Raw genomic sequence first — 17878 nt, 5'->3', positions numbered from 1 at the left:
CCCATTTTTACTTTATGAAAGGCATAACGACAGGGAACAACTATTTGGGCTGTATAAAAACCCTGACTTGGGATACCTAGAGCAAATTATATAGGAATTAGGTGGAAAATATGAAAAGGAAATGATACGGCTGCATGTATTTGGATGACAGAGCGCGGACATGGTATAATTTTCTCAGGTGCCAAAGTAACAGAAAATGGTTCTGACCTTCTTTCTCCACGCTGCTTTCCTAGTGGCTATTTCTTTCTTGCATCCTCTGGACCTCCCACCCACCTCATCCCCCACCTCTTGCACACAAGTTTTTTTGTTTGTTATTCTTGTTCAGACATTTCGAAGTGTATTTAATGGTGTTTGTAAACGTAGCTTCAGGATAATGATAAGGTCAAATTGTTCCCACTGCATCTAAAACCACCTACAACCACAGCCCAAAGTGACATCTAGAATGAAATCTGGCCATTTGCAACAGTATGGACAGAGCTGGAGGGTATTATGCTAAGCAAATTAAGTCGTTCAGAGAAAGACAGATACCACACGATTTCACTCATATGTGGAATTTGAGAAACTTGACGGATGATCATAGGGGAAGGTAGAATTCCTTTTCTGTTGGTATTTGTTTTAGGGACACTAGATTCAGAAAATTAGTAGGGTTTTAAAGTGTTTTGCCTTTCTTACCATTTTAAGTAAACATTTTAATCTTAGCTTATATTTCCAATTCATTTTAAATTTATAATCATGATATAACAATACTTCATACATGTTAGAAAAAAAATCATACCTAATAGCATCACCTTCCCAAACTATTATTCTATGTATTCCTTTTTAAGTTTTTGCTATATGCATAGTTTTATGTCCTTGTAACTACTGCTTAATTTTAAAATTACTTTTTTTTTTGGTAATTCAATGAAACAACATGCAAATGAAGAATATGTATCTTTTACTTTAGGACAACACCTAGAGCTGATGAGAATCAGAAAATAGCTGTTTTCTGGAGTCACTGCGATTTTTAAATTTGTCACACTCAGGTAGTGACTTTAAATACAAGTTTACTACTGGTAGCAAGAAATAATTTTTCTCTTTTAATGTTGAGTAAGTCTCACAGTGGTACGTCTGACAGCAACCATACAGAATCAGTCTCGCTTGACTGTATTGTTCAGAAACCCAAAGTAAAAAAAAAAAATAAATAAGCAGAAAACATGAAATCTCAAAATGTTTTGTTATAAAGAATGCAGCTTTGGGTTACGCTCTATTATCAAAACAGCTGTGCGTGACATGTCTTTATACGTAAGTTAAAAAAGAAACTCCTCGCAAAGCAGTGATCATTTCCTGTTTCATTTTTCATTTTCTTTTCGCGCGAAGAGTCCCTCATTCTTCGCTTTTGTCCCTCACTAGGAGTTGCTTTAAATCTCTGGGAAGGTCTGTTCCGAATTTACTCCTCCTGGATTGGTTAAGATCCCTTTTAAGTGTGTGCTTTGTTCTCTGAAAAGCTGAGGTCAGTTGAGCAACATGCTGTTAATGTTTGGGGGAAAAAAAAAAGAGCTGAGTAATGCTGGAGCCTTCTCATGTGGCTGATGCAAACCTGGAGAATTTGCATCATCATTAAGCTGGAATAAGTTGGTGTGACAGGCAGGAGCTTAAATACCAGCCCATGAGGAAGCTGAGCTGGTCTGTAATGATAGGGCGGCAGCAGCAGCCGCAGCCGCAGAGGTAGAGTCGGAGGTGGTGGAGGAGCGAGAGCACCATGAACACACAGGTGTTTCTGAGCAGTAATCAGAGAGCTGGGAAGGAGAAAAAGGCACCTTTGAGTTTTTACCTGTGAACACAATAGCCCTGAGAGAGACAATCTGAAAGCAAAGAGGAAGAGATTTGGTCAGTCACACCAAGAGAGACCAAAGTGGAAAGTTTTGGGTTTTGTTCTTGTTTTTGTTTGGTTTTGTTTGGTTTTGTTGTTGCTTTTTTTTTTCCTGTGTTTCCTTTTTCCCCGCGTGTCACTACAATGGTCAGAAAGCCTGTTGTGTCCACCATCTCCAGTGGAGGTTACCTGCAGGGGAATGTTAATGGGAAGCTGCCTTCTTTGGGTGGCAAGGAGCCACCTGGGCAGGAGAAAGTGGTGCTGAAGAAGAAAATCACTTTGCTGAGGGGCATCTCCATCATCATTGGCACGATCATTGGAGCAGGAATCTTCATCTCTCCTAAGGGCGTGCTCCAGAACACGGGCAGCGTGGGCATGTCTCTGATTATCTGGACAGTCTGTGGGGTCCTGTCTCTGTTTGGTGAGTGCAGCTTCTTCTCTGGGGGGTATGTCTGTGGAGCCGGGCAGTTTGCTCTCTGGGAAAGCAAAGAGTACTTTTTAAGGAGTGAATGAATGGCAAAGGCTACACCAGAGGCTCTGATTCTTGTTGAAGTATGCGAACTACCCAAACACAGCGTCCACTGTTGGCAGGATCCTGCATTCCACCGACTTGCTTCCACAGCCCCTACTCTCTTCCCCTGACTCCGGCAGACTCTTTTCTGACTTTTCCCTGTGGCCATGAGAGCAAAGGCTCACTTTGATGACCCGGGAAAATAGATGCGAGCTTTCTGTACCGGGCAGTTGTTCTCAGTGACTTGTGTTTGAGGGATCTTGGCAGCTGGCCCGCCGAATGAAACACCTGTGAAGTGAAACCCGGCATGGCCTATTTAGACACAGAGCTTAGTATTCAGCAGAAGTTTGACAGTGTTTTTATTGGCAAAATAAACCGCGGGTGGGGGGGGGCAGTCTTCTTCTTTTTAATTTTTTAACTTGGCGTGCTTGTCCATTGCTGCTATTATTTCAAAAGTCCTTGCCGTGGAAATACGTGTGGTGGCACATAACTCAATTCCTGTGATAAGTGGGAATATTGCAAGGGTCTGAGCGCATTTCAAAGTTTTTCAATCTCTCGTCTCTCCCTGTCACCCCTAAATGTTTGCAACATGAATAGTAAAACCGGAACTGGGTGCTAGTTTGCTGTGCTTGCCCAGATCTACTTTCTTCATTTATAGTTCAGTGGGTCTTCGCGGATGTAGATAACGTGCCCCCTGTTCACTGAGTTAACCTGCACAGAACTAGCAGTAGAAGGATGACTATTAATTTTGCTTCAAGTTCTAGATCTCTTTTGTTGATTTGATATTGCCAGCAAAGAGGTAATAGATACCTTTCACGGGGTGCGCAAGTTACTAGAAAGCTACCTGAGTTCCTTACAAAGGTGACAAAAGCTGGTGAGTGGTCAAAAAAATTAAATTTTATCTACACTATGGGGGAAAATGTCCAAGATGTATCTGCTCTTTCGTGGCAACCAGTATATTTTAATTCCAAAAGGCCCTGCTCTTTAAAGGTACTAACAGAAAGCTTTGTCCTAACTCTAGGACTAAGTACTAACTCTTGGTCCTACATGTACCAATCCATTCATTCTTAAGGCCTTGTGGTGTTTTAGTGCATTGGTTTGGGTATTCATCTAGAGAAGTCAGATTTCCATCAGGAAGAAGTAAAATTCATTAAAACAACGCTGTGGTATAGAAAGATGTGTAGAAGAATTATTTTAGGTTTTTAAAAAGAGTTGGTGGTATTCTGTATGGTTCTGGCATGTACATTTATAGACAAAGAGAAACCTATTCATTGCTCTTCTTAACTGACTTTGTGCACCCTCAGTCTTTACTCTTCTACAAGTACTTGTAAATTGAGAATAAATCAATGTCTGATAGGAAAAACCATAACCAATTTCCTGGGCTTTTCATACTTCTATACATGCAGCTCCCACTATGTGATTCGATTTTTATACATAAGAAAAGGTTATTCACATATAGTAAAATGAATTGCTGTGAGGATTGAACTAGTTAAAATGCTATTCCACTAGGAAAATATGGTTCTGCGTAAGTATATCAACTCAAGCAGAAGCTCAGGAAAAAAAAAAAAAATGTTAAAAGGACTAGCTCAGGTTACATTTGAGTTGATATTCTTTGATTACTAATCCCAGGGAGCATGCCCCTGTATTAATCTTCTTATCTGTATTTACATTTTATTTGTCACTTAAGTTCCTAGGAGCTTTTTGACAGGAGTGCCTTCCTAACAGGAAGCAAAGCAAAATGTAAGGAAAACAAATACTTTCTCTTAGAACTCTAGAACTCGGGGACTACGAGTAAAGAATCTGTATATTTGGTTTACAATTTTTTTAAAGCCGGGGTCAATACATGGATTTTTACATCTTGTTTTGAACTTTTTTCATCTGGGTAAAATGGTTATGGAGCTTGAGACTTTTAAATGAAAATCTCATTCCTCCCGAACTCAATTTAAACCTAGGGCAACCATCCTGGAGTTTCAGCAAAGCAGACACAGGTCTAGGTATTGATTGTCTGGCAATAAATTCTGAGGTACTTAAGACTTTCCAATAACATTTTATATGGGAAGCTCTTTTATACAGGCTACCAACATGGCGACTGGTTTCCAACAGAGTGAATTGCAACCAGTTACAATTAGTTACAAATAGGCAAACTATATTAGTGGTCCTTAAATATTAATCTGCAGACTAGGTGTTTTAAAATCATCTGTATAGGGGTGCCTGGGTGGCTCATTTGGTTAAGCATCTGACTCTTGACTTCAGCTCAGGTCATGATCTCACGGTTCATGAGTTCAAGCCCAGCATGGGAGTCTCCTTGGGATTCTGTCTCTCTCTCTGTTTCTCCCCTGCTTTCTCTCTCTCTCTCTCTCTCTCTCTCAAAATAAATAAAAAACTTAAAAAAATAATAAAATCATCTATACAAAATTTAAAATAATAGACTTGTTTGGCTCTCTCTGTTGGAGAGTTTGGACTGACTTGGTAGTGAACAAATTGTAGGGTATGGCCTTAGATTCTGTTTTCGTGTGTATGCTTTTGTGTGTGTGGAAATTTACTTTCAGGTGATTCTGATACAGAGCTAGGTTTGGGAATAGGATCAACGGTACTAAGATATAACTGAATATCCAAATTTTATACATGTTGACAGTTCTGCATGAAGCTTTACTATAATAATTTCCCACACTTCTAGTCTCTCAAGTAGTTCAAGCAAGAATTTGTGTTACATTTGAGTACTTTGCAGAATGAATAGAATTTTTCACATAGTACCAAGATGTATTTTTCATTTTCTTGGTAGTTAATTGCTCAAATTAATAGGCATATTTCATGAGGTATTCTCAGTGTATCAGGCCCAGTACTGTCCTTGGAGCCCAATATCACATTTATAAACACAACTCCCTTATGAGGTAAGAATTGAGATCTCATTTTATAGATAAAGAAACTTACATTTGGGGAAGTTACATAACTTGCTTAGGCCCATGTGGATTGCATTGCTAAATGTTAAGATGGCTAAATGTTTATAATTAATTTTACCTAATATACATAAGTTATAGCATCTCTTTTTAAACAGTATGTTCTTTTAACTACTCAGAAGTGTACTCTTCAAAAAATATCCAAGAAAATCTTTTCTAGAAATAGAATATTGGAGTCAAAATTCATTTTCTTGACAAACCATATCCTACAAATTAAATGAAGTCTTGCAAGGCCAAGAGTCTATACTTTTCTGAAGCACAAATAAATTTTGTTAATTTTGATGTGCAACAGAAATACTATTTATTAAAAGGATTCTTAATATAATAAGGTCAATTTGGGATAATTCCTTGTCTTGGTGTGTAGTTCCTTTAAAAATAGGTTGGTATTATTGGCATCTATCTTCTCTTTTTCTCAGGTTTGAGATTCATAATTCTTAATAATATGATATTATTTTAGAAGTTTGTCTTTACCATTTCAAATAAAATTACATTGTTTGAACAGGATGAACTAGATCTCAACCATGCGGAAGTTAGAAAAGGAATTTGATGGCTCCTAACAATCAGATGACTGTTACTTCTCTTGAAATAAACACCTCACTCAGACCAAAGGATGTAGTAACATGTTACCTAAACATAAATATTGTTGCATCAACTCTACCTTCGGATGACTAATTAATATTTTAATTTTGTACCTTTTTTATTATGAATACTTCACAGGAGCCTTGTCCTATGCTGAATTGGGAACAAGTATAAAGAAATCTGGTGGTCATTATACATACATTCTGGAAGTCTTTGGCCCATTACCAGCTTTCGTACGAGTCTGGGTGGAACTGCTCATAATACGGTGAGAGCATAGATAAGAAAACAGTTAAGGAAAAATAAATCCATTCATTACACCCTTCTTTAAATCATCTTGATTGTTTTTAACTGATTAGAAATATGTGTGTCATGTGACTATGTTGTAAACATGTCTATTTCAGGATGTGAAATCTATGATAAGATACCTCTCTCAATGTTTTGAATGCAGTTTTCTCACTGGCAATAGTTCTCCGTTCCTGCCAAACTTTTAAAGTGTCTGATTTTCTTTAATATTCAATTATCTTCTGACATTTCTAGAAAGTATGTTGACTCGAAAGGATATGAAGCATCAAAATCCACCTTGATAAATCATGCGTTTTGACTGGCCAGACAAAATTAAATATTATGCTAGTAGGTGGAGTTTTTCTTCTTGTAGATTCCATTGTCTTTTAACTTTCCTCAATTGTCGTGACTAGGAAACTTCTGTGCCTAACAACTTAAGTGTGTCACTGAGTTTTATACTTTGCACACAAAAATGACTTGACATGAATGACTCATTTCCTCTTGTTAAGCAAATCAGCGAACTATAGTTGCCAAAAAAAAAAAAGTTTTATTGCTGTAAAAAATTGTCTTCGTTTAAAATCCAAACAAATATTGCTAAGTCACTCTGAATAGCAAATTTCCTTTCACATTGTGGGAAACCTGTGATGTCATGTGTACAGTTTAGAGTAACACGCTTCCTTAAGGTAACTGCTACCATAAGATGTGACTTACACATCCTGATTGTAGAGCTTAACGGTAATAACTGGAGAAACTTGTTCTTACTGTAAACTTATCAGACATACACAGCTGAGAGCGCCAGTGAGCTTTTATCCTAATATTTGGGGCATAAGTGGCAAATGCAGAGCTAATAAATATCGATTTAACACTAGCCATGATTTTTATAGTCATAGGCATTTCTTTTTTAACAAAGAGCTTAGATTGGTATTTACTTGTCTGTTAAGTCTGTTCTCATTTTAGACAATTCTGCATTATTTAAAACCTGTTATAACGAAAATAATGTTAAAGAAGTATTTTGTTCCTTTTCTAAAGTCTGGGATTTGCTTAGGATGTACCTTCTGCTCTTTTTTGATTTATCTGAATATTACTCTTCAAAGGTTAACCTAAATCTTACCTCTTCCACAGTTAATTTCCTGGTTACCCTAGTTTCTATTTCTTTTCTCTCTTAATTCTTCTGAAAAAAATTCAGTCTCCCATTTTTATTTGGCATTCAACATATCCTGTGTTCTTACTTAATATGTCAGGTGTCTTTTTTTTTTAATTTTTTTTAACGTTTATTCATTTTTGAGACAGAGAGAGACAGAGCATGAACGGGGGAGGGTCAGAGAGAGAGGGAGACACAGAATCTGAAACAGGCTCCCGGCTTTGAGCAGTCAGCACAGAGCCCGACGCGGGGCTCGAACTCACAGAACGCGAGATCGTGACCTGAGTGGAAGTCGGACGCTTAACCGACTGAGCCACCCAGGCACCCCAATATGTCAGGTGTCTATGTTCTATTTACCCATTAGAACTACAGGCATTTTAAGTGCATAAGACCAAGGCTCACACTTTTGAAACCATTATACTTCTTAATCAGTGTCCTGAGCATTACAGACAGTAAATTCTTTTTGAACAACAATATTAAATTCTTTTTGAATAATTTAATTCTTTTTGACTGAAAGTTTAAGGTTACAATATTTTGGATTTGACATTCTCAGCATTCAAATGAAGACACTTGGGGCACCTGGGTGGCTCAGTCGGTTGAGCATCTGACTTCAGCTCAGGTCATGATCTCACAGTTCACGAGTTCCAGCACTTTGTTGGGCTCTCTACTCTCAGCGAGGAGCCCACTTCCGATCTTCTGTCTCCCTCTCTCTACCCCCTCCCTTGCTCTCTCTCTCTCTCAAAAATAAATAAGCATTAAGTGAGGACACTACTTATTCAGGGTGCTGGGCTGTTAGGATGGTGGGCTTTGGAGCCTGATATAGCTGCATCTGAATCCCTCTTCAGCTAGGTATATGTGGCATGGCTTTAGCTAATTACTGGGCATTGTGATGAATGTGATCATTGTGTTCACAATAGCACAGATACAGTGTTCATTCACTTATTTATTCATTCCTTAAACAGCTACTGAATGGTGAATGGTAAGTTAAAGAGACTGTAAGTGGAATGACCCACAATTCTTGCTCCCGGGTAGCTCATAATCAAATGTTATTTACATTGCAAGACAGCTGCTTCATGGGGTGTGTGTGTATGTGTGTGTATGTACTGACAGAGGAAATTATCCAGATATACTCTAGAAGCTTTTTTTAAAGGGTTCATATATTCCTTTGTAATAAGAGACTCCCATTGCCTGGTTGGTCTTCTAAATAAACAGAGTAATGAATGACTTGTGGAGTGACAAGATACCTAGGTACTTTAATATTTCTCATCTGCTCATAACACCCAGGATGCCTAAATACTTAAAATTTTGCTTGAGGGTAAGTCACTCTTGTCAGAAATAATCTGTAGAACACAGATTTCAAGAAAATAAATTTCATATATCAGTACATAGCAGGGTCATTAGATGATTGAATTCACACATTAACCATATATTCAATGTTTATTTGGTTTCTACTTATGATAGATACTATACTAAACACTGGCAAATAATAGTGACTAAGATGGACCCAGTCTTGAACTCATGATCCTCAGTGTCATGCTAGGGAAAGAGTTATCAATCAAATCACATAGTGAAGATAAAGTTGCTACCGTGATCAGCACTATGAAAGGGAAGCCATTGGCCTTCGTAAGGGAGTATACTCAGAAACCTCTCACCCAACCGGAAGGGTAAAGGAATTTCCCTCGGCCAAGAAAGACTGAACAAAGGTATAGGGTATAAAACACTACCAATGAGTTGTAGGGGCTCCCGGTAAAGGGTGTTCAGCTCCTTCCAGTGAGAAGAAGCAAACTAAGAGGAAGGGAACACTTAGACTAGATGGAGCCTTCACGGAAGGATTTTGCATATTCTGAGCATGTTTTGAAAGCACTAAATGAGGTGATCAGATTTTAATTTATACATCAAAAATTTACAAATGATGAAGAACAGGAAAAACAGTCTGTTGGGGTAAGGGAGAAGAGGGGGTCCTTGGGAAAAGAAGAAAATGAAAAAAAAAAAGTATGGTGCTATTGAGTACAAGCAGGCCAAGTTTGGAATGTAGTTGTGGTTGGTTTTCTGACAATCTAGAGTGTTGGGCAACTATGAGAAGAGAAGCTGAAAGAGAAGAATGGCATGAGAAACTAGATAATTTCATGAACTTGCCTGTGTATTTTAAGAATATATATTCATACATACATTTATTTATTTATTTATTTATTTATTTATTTATTTATTTTCAACGTTTATTTATTTTTGGGACAGAGAGAGACAGAGCATGAATGGGGGAGGGGCAGAGAGAGAGGGAGACACAGAATCGGAAACAGGCTCCAGGCTCTGAGCCATCAGCCCAGAGCCTGATGCGGGGCTCGAACTCAGGGACCGCGAGATCGTGACCTGGCTGAAGTCAGACGCTTAACCGACTGCGCCACCCAGGCGCCCCTCATACATACATGTATTTAAAGGCACATGTAATTTTCTCATAGAAATATTTGAAGAATTAAAATAGAATGGTTTCTTACCTATTTACTATAAACCTGCACTTATTTCATTTTCTCATTCATGTTTTCTCAGTTGTATAAAATTACAAGAGCATTTTTACTTTTTGACTTTTACTTTGCATCTAAATATTTCTAAGAAATTAAGAATAATCACTTGCCTCTTCACATTTTTGTCTGTACTAGAAAAATAAGAACATAATGTTAAGGACATAAGCATGTATTTTCAATGAATACTTATTAATACTAATTTTTAAATCTGAATTTTGGGGGCCCCTGGGTGGCTCAGTCAGCTAAGCATCCGACTTTGGCTCCAGTCATGATCTTATGGTTTGTGAGTTCGAGCTCCGCATTGGGCTCTGTGCTGACAACTCAGAGCCTGGAGCCTGCTTCTGATTCTGTGTCTCCTCCTCTCTCTGCCCCTCCCCTGCTCATGCTCTGTCTCTGTCTGTCTCTCAATAATAAATAAACATTACATTTTTTTTTAAATCTGAGTTTTGTATTCATTTTCTTGACTGGGCTCCAACTCATTAGATCTACACCCTTAACCCATTCATGCTGTGGCTGGAGTTTAGTTGTTGACTTATTTATTTTTTTTAATGTTTATTTTTGAGAGAGAGAGAGACAGAGCACGAGTAGGGAAGGGCAGAGAGAAAGGGAGACACAGAATCCAAAGCAGGCTCCAGGCTCTGAGCTGTCGGCACCGAGCCCAATGTGGGGTTCGAACCCACGAACTGTGAGATCATGACCTGAGCCAAAGTTAGACGCTCAACTGACTGAGTCACCCAGGCACCCCTAGTTGTTGACTTATTAAGAATACTGCTTCTTGTATAGCCCAGTTCTGCCAGGGATCTCAAATAATAAACTAAATTTTTAAGGAAAAAAAAGTCAAATATAGGAGAGCAGGGGCAAAAATGATAGCACCCAGTCTTGCTTCCATGAATATGTGAAGTGTAAGCTAGCCACCAAAGTTATAGGCAATATTTCATTTGGACTATCTGTGACAACCTAATCAAATGTGGAGTTTGGAAAACTATAGGCTTTCCTATTTAACATGTTCTATATGTTGAATAACATTACCTCAAGGTAGAAAAAGTTTAGCAAAGATGCTATTTATTTTTTCCTTTGTTAACCTGAATATTCTTTTCCAGCCCTGCAGCCACTGCTGTGATTTCTCTGGCATTTGGACGCTACATTCTGGAACCATTTTTTATTCAGTGTGAAATTCCTGAACTTGCGATCAAGCTCATTACAGCCGTGGGCATAAGTGAGTATCATAGGTCTAAATATGAAAAAGAAAAAAAAAAGAGCAAAAGTGATTGATAACAAAGCTTCTTTAGACATATATGATGGGAATGCTTTCCACATCATGCTCTTTTCCCTTCAGTTCCTTGCCAAATTTATGTTGGAAAATAAAGAAAAGATTAAGGATTTGGAGTGATCCCTGGTATTACATTACATGTCAGTTTTGCATTGGGTCAATAGATATGATGGCCAATCTTCTGATATAGGCAAACAAAAACCACCTTATTAGTAAAATAACAGTTCTCGTGGAGTACATGAGAAGAGAATTTTACAGATGAAAACCCAATTATTTCATGGGTTTTTGAATTAGAATTTTATCCTTTCTCACTGATAACATGTTACGTGATAACTCATTGTCACGGAGTGCTGTTCATGTGTAGGGTGTGTGCATTGTGTTGATATATTTTATACTGTTAGCAAACTGTCACGCTCAGTGTTACGGTTTTAGCTGCCCGTTGATGGTCACGATCAAAAGTCTTCTTTTTCATATTCGCTTACTAGTAGCACTTCTCAAATTGGATCTCCAAGTTAGAAATTTGTTCACGTTTATCACCGTGCCCAAATTCTGGATAGTTTTTAAAAGAAATGGAAAAGGGGAACATGTACAACATTACCTAAGCAATATGAAGCCAAACCTTCGAATAGTATGGGAAACAATAATACTTCCAGATGATAATTGACTCAGTTTGAAGAATCAACGTGATCATGTTTGATTAAGTTTGAACTATTTGGAAATAGCAAGCAATGCAGGAATAACTAATTGCATACTTATGAAGAATTTTCAGTTAGGCGTGTCTAAGGTGTTTCAGTACAACGATGAAGAGAATGATGTACAGTGAGTGGTTCGTTTGCAGGAATTACACGTAAAAATATCTCTAGTGTAGATACATGTATTTTTGAACTTAGGTTCATCCCGGATTTCCTACTTTATCCACCAAACATGTACCCATTCTTCTTCTGTGAAATCTCTGAAGAAAGACAAAGAAAAATACTCAAAGTACATATATCTGAGTTTGGGAGAGGTAATGGCAAACTGAACTCATCATGCCCTTCATGCACACTGTAGTTGTGAGACTCAGGGACAAATCATTTAGCCTTTCACATCTCAGTATTCTTACCTGCAGATCCTGTGGAGTCTCAGAGAGTGTTTTGTGAGGATTGAATGATATTCACTGAGACAATGTATGTGTAGTGTTTAGGTCATGCCCGTAATTTATTCAGAACAATTACAAATGGTAGCTATTTATACTCTTGTGGGAAAACATCATTGGAATTTCCATGAGACTGGGGGCCCTTTTACTGCCATATTTCCAGCCCTTCTCATGGCTCCTAGTATGGCGTTTGTGTTCAATAAATATTTGTTGCCTGATTTTTATGCGGAGAGATCTACGAAATTTTTCTCTAGCAGAAAAGTCTACTCGTTAAACCTGGAGGATTACACGTCTTCAGTTTTCTCACGCAGCAGGACAATGGTGGGAAATGAAATACAGTTTGCTCAATGTGATATTCAGAACTAATACCATGAGCTTTTGTGGGATGAACTATCTTAGCATAGTAGTTACAGCTTAGGCTTTGAAGGCAAACAACCTGGAGTTGAAACTTAGTGTCACAATTTCTTAGTTGTGTGATTTGGAGCTAAATATTAAACCTTCTTAAGCATTACTTTTATTTATTAGTAAGATACCTGTGAAAAGATAATCTGTCTTGGATGGCTGCGGAGAGGTGAAATTACGTCAGGTTTTTAAGGCCTTTAGCAAAGTGCCTTGCCCATAGAAAGTACTTAATATATCTGGTGTCCCACTGAAGGATTGGACTAATAGCCATTATTGTAACCATTATATTCTTGTCCCTCAAATAACTGAGGCAGAATCATACCATGATTATTATATTTGAAAAGAAGACAGAGGTCATCTCTTTGAGAGATTTGTAAATTTACAATAAAAGTTTTAAAAGGTATCTCTTGTGTGGGCATACGTATTTCTCAACTTAAATAAAGGTTATAATTAGCACGGGTTCAGTAGATTTTATGTAAACATAAATCTATAAATATTACCTGCTTTGGACTTGAAATGAGATAGATAACAGCAATATATTACTATGTTGGTAAGTCTAGATGACTCTTTTTCCTTATCCCAATGCTATTACACTTTTTTGGAGGGAAAATCTGTATTTTGGAGGAGGAAATGGACACTGTACAGACCAAAATTTTGTCACTATTATAGGGAAGGATAACTACGTGTGTTCCAGTTTACCAAACTCCAGTAGTAGAGATTGGTGGTAAAATAGCTCACAAAGCCTGTGTTAATCTTGGATGAACCTAGACATTTTCTTCCATTTTTGCCATTGTTTATAACATTAGCTTAAAAGTTTTGATGTTCCATTTGCAACCTTGAGACTGTGAGGAATTGGGTTCCTATAATTTGGAGATTTCACTGAAAGAGAAAACAAGGTATTGTTATGACTCAGTGGTAGGTAATGTAAATCAGTGGTCTGTCTGGGACCCTGAAACTAACTTTAAGAAGAATTTAGCTTTAATGGGGCAACCAACCAGGGGTGGAGATGGAGACAGAGAAGGAGAAATGTACCGGGGGGGCAAATCTTTCACATTCCAAGTTGTTACATGTGAGTATGTGCTAAGGGTAGAAGGTTGGTGAGATGTAGAAAATAGAGTTTAACTGCATGAATTGCTTCCGTGTATTCTTTAGGGAAGGAAAGAGTTTGTGATCATTTGAAATGGCTAGTTCAAGTGTAGAAAAGAGAGGAAACCTGAAAGATCTTGCTACAATCAAGTCACAGAAAGAAAGATTTCAAGTTTTGTGAAATGTTGACCAAGCATTTGAGAAGGGACGCTGGGGTAGGAGTGGGCAGTTACTGAATGCTAATCGATCTGCCCTTTGTTTAAAGTACTGGGCTTCCTTGCTGTCAAATTAATAAAAATGAAAAGGTTTTGCTTATCCCAAATCCTCTCCATTCGAGTAAACATGTCAGGCACAGGGAAGTCGAGCTGGGAAATCTTAGGCATTTGCATGAGGTGCTCTCTGCTAGCCCAGTGTGGACATTACTCCCTTCTGTGCGACACCATCAAGTTTCACTGTCCTTGTGGCTTTGGTAAAAATTGAAGGATGTTCAATACTTAAAATGATATCCAGTCTTTTGTTCTGGTCTCCTGAAACTATTCCCTATGTAGGTATACAATTCAATGGCAGAATATTATGGTAAAAATACTTTCTTTAAAATATGAAATCTAGTGCCAGATCCATTCCTAACAATCTTCAATCCCAAGCTCCTTCCTGGCTTAGTGTGTATAGGTGAGTAAAGAGCCCCACCCTGCTTCTCATACCTTGCGGGAATAATTAGAGGAAGGAAGAAAATAACACCGTGAGTGCATTATAAGAACAAATTAGCCACTTCCATTACTATATGACTGTACTTTCTTTTCCCAAACTGTTTTCCTGCCATCACTGAATTGCATGAAAGAAAATCCAGGGCCAGTTCTGAGCTAGCATTTCAAATATAGCTTGTGGAGTGGTTTTGCTTAAATATTCTGAAGACTGGCTATGCCTACACCTTTTTTCACCATAGCTAAATTGCCAAGACAATGAGTTCTTAGGTAGGTATACATGGTATTGAAATATATAAGGACTGCAAAACAATAACCATATCCTTCTGGAGGATGACAAACAAAATGTGGGAAATTGCTGCCAAGGTAAACATGAACCTTAACAGCGAGAGGCAGAGCCACTAGGAGTTTGAAAGGACTAGGTATATTAGTGAGATCATGTCTTTTGAGCTGTTCCTGCATTATCACCTGTGAGCTAGGGGTAAAAGTGTGGACTCTGAGGTCAGTTTACCTAGGCTCCAATCCTATCTTCACACTTACCTGTGTGAACATGAGCGAGTTAAATGCTATCTCAAGTTTCAGCTGCCCATCTGAAAAATTATGCCAGCAATGACGGTGACCACATCATAGAGAGATAAGGATTAAATAACATTATCCACGTAAAGTCTTTGTACATTATCTGCCATATAGTAATAGTTTACAATTATTTCATGCTTGCATTTTTATTCCAGGCATTGAGATCCTAGATCTCTCTGGTTTTTAAAGATGTTTATAGCTAGAGGGGCTTATCCTCTCTGAAATTAGTACGTTCAGGCAATGAATGCTAACAAAGAGAGTGGTAACTCAGGCAGATGTTATGAAAACCAGTGGACTGATCGACTTTAACTCACCGTGCAGCATCCCTATATTTTATCGATTTAGCATGAAACAGTCAGAAGCCAGAAGCCAGAGAGAACCTGAACCTGAGAGAAAACCCAGTATACCCAGCTGCAGTAATCTCACTCTGCAAATCCAAAGATAGACTTGAATAGAGAAGTGCAGACAGAAAACCTTGTCAGTCCTTAAATCCCAGTGTAAGTCCTTTGCGTTCCCCTAAACATCTTCTTCAGATACAGCTCCCTTCTAAAACATGTATTTCTTATCTCCAGGGCCGGTTGGTTGGTGGGTCGGTCAGTTGGTCAGTCGGTCTGTCTGTCTGTCTACCTATCTATCTATATTTCATTCTTGCATTTCAGTTCTTAGCAGACTGCACTGTAAGTAAGTAAATAAAAATTATATATCACGGTATTTTCATTTGGGCAAGAGAAAAAGCCAAAGTTGATATAAATATTTTCTAATTGTGAAATTTACAATTATTATTCAAATGAAGTAAAGCTAAGTAGGACCACAGAACTTACTCAAATTTCTTTTATTACAATGTGGGTAGATAGTCTGTATAAAAACAAAGAAGATATGATGTGTTTCAGAAACACAGAAAGCTCTTGCATTTAGTGAATCCCAAATCCCCTTTTCAATATTGTTGGATAAGCAACATATGTAGACTTAAATTTCTGTGTAAAGACACATGATGAAGCAGCATTTCTAGTCACTTGAGGACCTTCACAGTGCCTCTGTACTTGCTGCCTTGTTACTTGTTAAGCCTTATCCTTCAGGGTCATAAAGGTACATCTCAGCTGGAATTTGGTGTACCAAATAATGAGTGCAATGTCTGCATGTTCAGATAATGTGAAGTTTTGAGAAACCTTTGAGAGAAATCAGTTTTAACCAGAATTTTTTCTTCAGCTGCCTGAGAGGAAAGCAAGGTGAGATTATCAATTCATAAGATTGCTTTGATTTTTCTAAGAACACTTTGCAAAGTATAAAAGAAAACCCCAAATGCTCACTTTTTTTCTCTTTCAATAGACATTAAGACTTACACTCTTTATGAAAGTAACAAATCCTCTTTCCTCTTCTCAGATAGAGGTTCCCAAAATAAGAATGCCTCTTTCTCTCTTCCCCCTCCCTCTCTTTTCTTTCCCTCTCTCCCTCTCTCCTTTCTCCCATCCACCTTTATTTTCTCCTTCCTCCCTCCTTCCCTCCCTCCCTCTTCCCTTGTCTTGTCTTGCCTTCCCTTGCCTTCCCTTGCCTTCCCTTGCCTTCCCTTCCCTTGCCTTCCCTTGCCTTCCCTTGCCTTCCCTTCCCTTGCCTTCCCTTGCCTTCCCTTGCCTTCCCTTGCCTTCCCTTGCCTTCCCTTGCCTTCCCTTGCCTTCCCTTGCCTTCCCTTGCCTTCCCTTGCCTTCCCTTGCCTTCCCTTGCCTTCCCTTGCCTTCCCTTCCCTTCCCTTGCCTTCCCTTCCCTTGCCTTCCCTTCCCTTGCCTTGCCTTGCCTTGCCTTGCCTTGCCTTCCCTTCCCTTCCCTTCCCTTCCCTTCCCTTCCCTTCCCTTCCCTTCCCTTCCCTTCCCTTCCCTTCCCTTCCCCTCTTTCTCTTTCTCTTTCCTTTGTACTTTTTTTTCCCTATATACAACTCTTTTCTATTGTGGAGTACTTTCAGAAATAGTGTTTCAGGTTTTAGGAGCTCTATTTAAAAGAAAGCAGTGCTCTTTTGTTGGTGGTAGGAACATAAGTCCAGTTTTTTTTTAGGTCAGTGTTGTCCCTTTAACTAAATAATGCTCTTCATATGATGACTCATTTATCACAGTCATTTGTATAGAAAAAAAGAAAGGGATAAGTGGATGATGAAATGGGGAACAGAGCTGCATTAAATTATTTCCAACATATAAGTGCTTTATGTTGGAGAAAGAAAAATAATTTTATTTTTTTATCCTTCCTCTGACAAAGTAATGCACTCTGCCATTAACAATGGACCTGCTTTTCTTCATGTTTTTAGCTTCAAACATAGGTAAAATATTTCCCTTAGCCTCGCATGGATCCTATATGGGGTTCCAGCCTTCCTGATCATTCTTATCATTACTCCTTTGAGACATTTCTTCATTAGTAGTCTCCTGTTTAACTTTGTGTGGGATCTCCTGATCCCTTATTTTCCCATCTTTGAGATTTTTCAAAAATGAAAATTGCTTTATTGATTTTCACTTTAAAAAGCTGCAGGTCCATTATAAAAATTATTAAATGTAGAAAAAGAAATACAAATTGAAAATTACTGGCTATTCCATCATCTATAAATACCTTCTGTTAATGTTTTGGTAAACACTGTTTCAGATCCCCCCCCCCTTTATATCTCTCTGCCTTTGTGTCTCCATTCATCCATCCATCCATCCATCCATCCATCCATCCATCCTTCTCTCTGTAACTTGCTGTATTGGTCAGAAATATATCATGAATATCCTTTCGTGCAATACATATTTAACTGCATCATGATTTTAAATGGTTACATAACAAATCATTAAAAAAAGTGTACTTTAGTCTTCCTTTAGGGGTCTAGGTTATTTTTAAATTTTTGCCATTACTGT

At 38.2% G+C, this 17878-nt stretch overlaps 1 protein-coding gene across 1 annotated transcript in view; it reads left to right on the top strand.

Moving 5' to 3' along the window:
• The first annotated feature begins 1512 nt into the window (after positions 1-1512).
• The window catches only part of SLC7A11 (solute carrier family 7 member 11), a 74935-nt gene continuing 58569 nt past the window's right edge, over positions 1513-17878 (top strand). The window contains exons 1-3 of the mRNA XM_047091400.1: positions 1513-2270; positions 6035-6161; positions 10939-11054. Coding sequence (XP_046947356.1) covers positions 1994-2270; positions 6035-6161; positions 10939-11054 — 520 coding nt within the window. The 5' untranslated portion in view covers positions 1513-1993. The remainder of the gene's footprint in view (positions 2271-6034; positions 6162-10938; positions 11055-17878) is intronic.

The sequence above is a fragment of the Lynx rufus genome, unplaced genomic scaffold (genome assembly GCF_022079265.1).
Source record: "Lynx rufus isolate CCGP_SWC_20201006 ecotype Redwood Valley unplaced genomic scaffold, mLynRuf1.p SCAF_3, whole genome shotgun sequence".
NCBI lineage: Eukaryota > Metazoa > Chordata > Mammalia > Carnivora > Felidae > Lynx > Lynx rufus.
This window is presented reverse-complemented; position numbering and strand designations above follow the sequence as displayed.